At 53.1% G+C, this 3,723-nt stretch overlaps 1 protein-coding gene across 1 annotated transcript in view; it reads left to right on the top strand.

Moving 5' to 3' along the window:
* The window catches only part of LOC105512309 (pepsin A-2/A-3), a 10,128-nt gene extending 6,739 nt beyond the window's left edge, over positions 1 to 3,389 (top strand). The window contains exons 6-9 of the mRNA XM_011942746.1: positions 409 to 525; positions 1,625 to 1,769; positions 1,871 to 1,969; positions 3,082 to 3,389. Of these exons, the coding sequence (XP_011798136.1) occupies positions 409 to 525; positions 1,625 to 1,769; positions 1,871 to 1,969; positions 3,082 to 3,231 (511 nt within the window). The 3' untranslated portion in view covers positions 3,232 to 3,389. The remainder of the gene's footprint in view (positions 1 to 408; positions 526 to 1,624; positions 1,770 to 1,870; positions 1,970 to 3,081) is intronic.
* The last annotated feature ends 334 nt before the right edge of the window (positions 3,390 to 3,723 follow it).

Genomic DNA, 3,723 nt, shown 5'->3' with positions numbered 1-3,723 from the left:
CAGCTAAGAACAAGTGATCTCCACCATCAAGTCCTTAAGAGCCGACACTGTCATCCATTCACATCCCTGGGGTCCCCATGGCAACTAGAGTGAGTACCACGGTGGAAAGCACACACTCAACCTAAAAGACCCGTGTTCTTCCAAACATAGTTCCACCACTTCCCGCTGTGTGACCTTGGGCAGGTGGCCTCACCTCCCTCAGGCTCAGTGTCCTCATGGTAAGTGGAAATAACAGTGACAGTGTCCACCGCATGGGCCCTGGACTAAGAAGAAAAGAAACCACATTTGTCACACCCCAGGACAGCCTGCCAAGTGCCCAATCAAGGGAAGCTCTGAGGAGCCAACAGCAGATGTTCACACAAATGAACGAACAGAGAAATTCGTGTCTTCTTCCCTCACTTTCCACAGCGATGACCAGAGTGGCAGCGTGGTGATATTTGGTGGCATTGACTCTTCTTACTACACTGGAAGTCTGAACTGGGTGCCTGTTTCTGTCGAGGGTTACTGGCAGATCTCCGTGGACAGGTGAGACTGCCACAGATGGGCAGCATCCAGGCCTGGGCCCCAGATCCCATGTCCTTATGGATTCATAGCTAATCAGCTTTCCAGAATCCCCCTTAGAACAGTTTACACAGGGGAACACACTCCAGGGGGAAGGTGGAAGTTGGCCAAGCCAGAGAGAACCCTAGAAAGACACCTCCCTGGCGGAGGAGGGAAGAGCTGTCTGGGAAGCCGAGACTCTGCAAGGGTCAGATAGCCACTGTCCTCCTAGTCACGGAGGCAGGACAATCCACCAGCATCCCTGGGGAAAGCTGGGCGACCACCTGCCTGGGAACCAGCACACGCTCCTCCCACTCGAGGAAACGTGTCACTTTCAGTCTAGAAATAGGGCAAAATGGCTGAGAAATTGTGTGAAGTCACTTTGTTCCACGCACCCCTTCAGGGCCTCTCCGGTCTCCCTTGCAGCCTCATTTCCACGCTGTTCTTCCCCAGCTAGCCTGCTATGGTGCTCAATTGTGTGGGTTTTCTCAAGAGTGAACCATTTCCCAGGAAAAGACTTTAGCACTAAAGCTGGGAGCATCCCAGGCAAACCAGGACACATCGATCACCTCATGTCTGCCCAGCCAGGCTAGAATTTCACCAGTTCCTCCAACTCCTGCCCCAGCCCCTGGTCTCTGTCCCTCCCTGCATACTGTCCCCTGTTGATGTCCTCCTCTCTTCCACTGCCTGACATCCCTGGGTGTCTGCTCCCCTGGCTGCTTCCCTCCACTGCCTCTCACCCTGGACCCTGTGTTGTTCCCTGCCGCATGCCTGGCTTATCATCCTGCCCTTCTGCAACCATAACTTGTCTTGCCAGCTAGGCCGGGAGCTCTCTGCAGCCTGGAACCGTGAGGCTGTCTGGTTTACCTTTGCGTTTCCCATGCCTGGCAGAGAGTAGGCACTTGCAAAATATTTGTTGCATAAATGAATGCAGGATGAATGAATGTGTGAACGAGAGGAACTGAAATCCACGCATTGGCCAATGGACGGGTGGGGAAGAAATGTCTGGGGTCACCTCCTGGTTCCTCCTTGGAGAGATGTACCCCTGAGGGCTCAGGGACCTTCACTTGCTTCTTGCTCTCAGCATCACCATGAACGGAGAGGCCATCGCCTGCTCTGAGGGCTGCCAGGCCATTGTTGACACCGGCACCTCTCTGCTGACCGGCCCAACCAGCCCCATTGCCAACATCCAGAGCGACATCGGAGCCAGCGAGAACTCAGACGGCGAGGTCAGTCCAGCCCCGACTGCTCTGTTCTACGCTCAAGTAGTGGGTGTGCCAGGCAGATGGGATGAAAACCCTGCTAACTTTTCTCACCTCACTCTTTCCAGATGGTGGTCAGCTGCTCAGCCATCAGCAGCCTGCCCGACATCATCTTCACCATCAATGGAATCCAGTATCCTGTGCCACCCAGTGCCTACATCCTGCAGGTGAGGGGGCTCTGGACCATCCACTAGAGGGGCTCACACAGAATGTGGCCACAGAGTCCCCCTCTGCAGAGGGAAAGTGCGCTTCCACGAGCTGAAGCCGAGAGGCAGAGGCAGACGAACATCTGCCCTAGACAGCTCCAGAGAGAAGGAATAGATTAAAAACAAACGCAGGAATAAGAACTCGGATACAGCCCCCCAAGGGAACAAGTGAAACAAACGCTAATGGAGGGAAAAGAGGATTCTATCTGGACCCCTGGGTCCAAGTCCTGGGTCTGAATCACCAGCCCATTGATTCTGAGGAAACCACAACTCATCTCAGCCTGTTTCCTCATCCAAAATGTAGACATGGCAGCTTTCCCCACCCTCAGAGTGCGGTTAGGTTACCCAAGTGAGCCTGATCACATCAGAGCTACCAAGGGTTGGGCAAATGGAAATCCTCATTTCCATAGGCTGGGGCTTCCGACACTCCTACCGTCTCTACCAAGTAGCAAATCTTTAGCTATACGAGCCACAGGAAAACTCTCCCTTCTATTATTATAACGTCAGATAGAAAACTGATTTTGCCAGTGGACTGATGTTACTCAACAAGAAGCACTGATGCCTGGGCTCCCCCAGTGATTCTGATTACATCAGGAGAGGGCAAGGCCTGAGCAATGGGATGAGGCTGCGGGGGTTCAAAGCTCCCCAGGTGACATGCAGACAAGGTCACAGCTCAGTGAGTTAGAGAGACAAGAGGGCTAACAGCTCATCCGGTTTGCCCCTGTCGGGATCAGAATAATCATGAGAAAAGGCTGTATCAACAGGGTTTTCACACTTCTTCCTACCAGCTGAATTCTCCCCAAGCCCCTTAGCTCTGATGCTGATGTCAGGGTTCCTGTGCCTGCCAGAAATGCCAGATAATGTCCAGTAATGCATAGAAACCAACCGTGCTGTGGACCGATTCTACAGGCCGACTCCAGGCCAAGAACAGCCGAGTCCCTGGACACTGAGCCAGGAAGCTCCTCCTTGCACGTGCCTTGCAGCTGCACCAGGGTGCCCTGGATATTTATCACCCAGCGCCTGTCACTGCTGAATCGGAGTCTCAAATCCACTTTTATTCTCCATTTCTCCAGAGCGAGGGCAGCTGCATCAGCGGCTTCCAGGGCATGGATGTCTCCACCGAATCTGGAGAGCTTTGGATCCTGGGTGATGTCTTCATCCGCCAGTACTTTACTGTCTTCGACCGGGCAAACAACCGGGTCGGCCTGGCTCCCGTGGCTTAAGCCCAAGTCTTTCCAGCCACCTCCCAGGAAGATCTGACCTCCGTCCTGTGCCCACTTTAGATGTATCTAATTCTCCTGACTGTCCTTCCCAGGGGAGTGCGGAGGTCTTGGCCCTGTTCCCTGTCTTACCAATAATGTAGAATAAAAACATAACCTACCGAAACAAGTTTTGTGGAGCTGCTTCTCTTTGCTGGTCTTTTTTCTTCACATCACTGGGGTTAGAACGCCAGGGCAGGGACCAAAATGACCACATCCACTTGGATGGCACCCAACATAGTGACCCAGGCAGCAGACACTTCGTGGTAGAGCCAGGAAGACAGAGGGCTGCAGGGGGCTGTGCTGGAAGCATCATAAAAACACCTGGGGACCAAAAATGCTGGGCTCATTGTCTTCTCATAGAAGGGACAGTGAGAGCTGAGATCGTGCCACTGTACTCCAGCCTGGGCGACACAGAGAGACTCCATCTCAAAAAAAAAAAAAAATTAAAGAAAA

Source organism: Colobus angolensis, unplaced genomic scaffold (assembly GCF_000951035.1).
Source record: "Colobus angolensis palliatus isolate OR3802 unplaced genomic scaffold, Cang.pa_1.0 Scaffold21, whole genome shotgun sequence".
In the NCBI taxonomy this organism is placed as follows: Eukaryota; Metazoa; Chordata; class Mammalia; order Primates; family Cercopithecidae; genus Colobus; species Colobus angolensis.
Note: the sequence above shows the minus strand (reverse complement) of the source record. Positions and strands in the feature narration are given on the sequence as shown.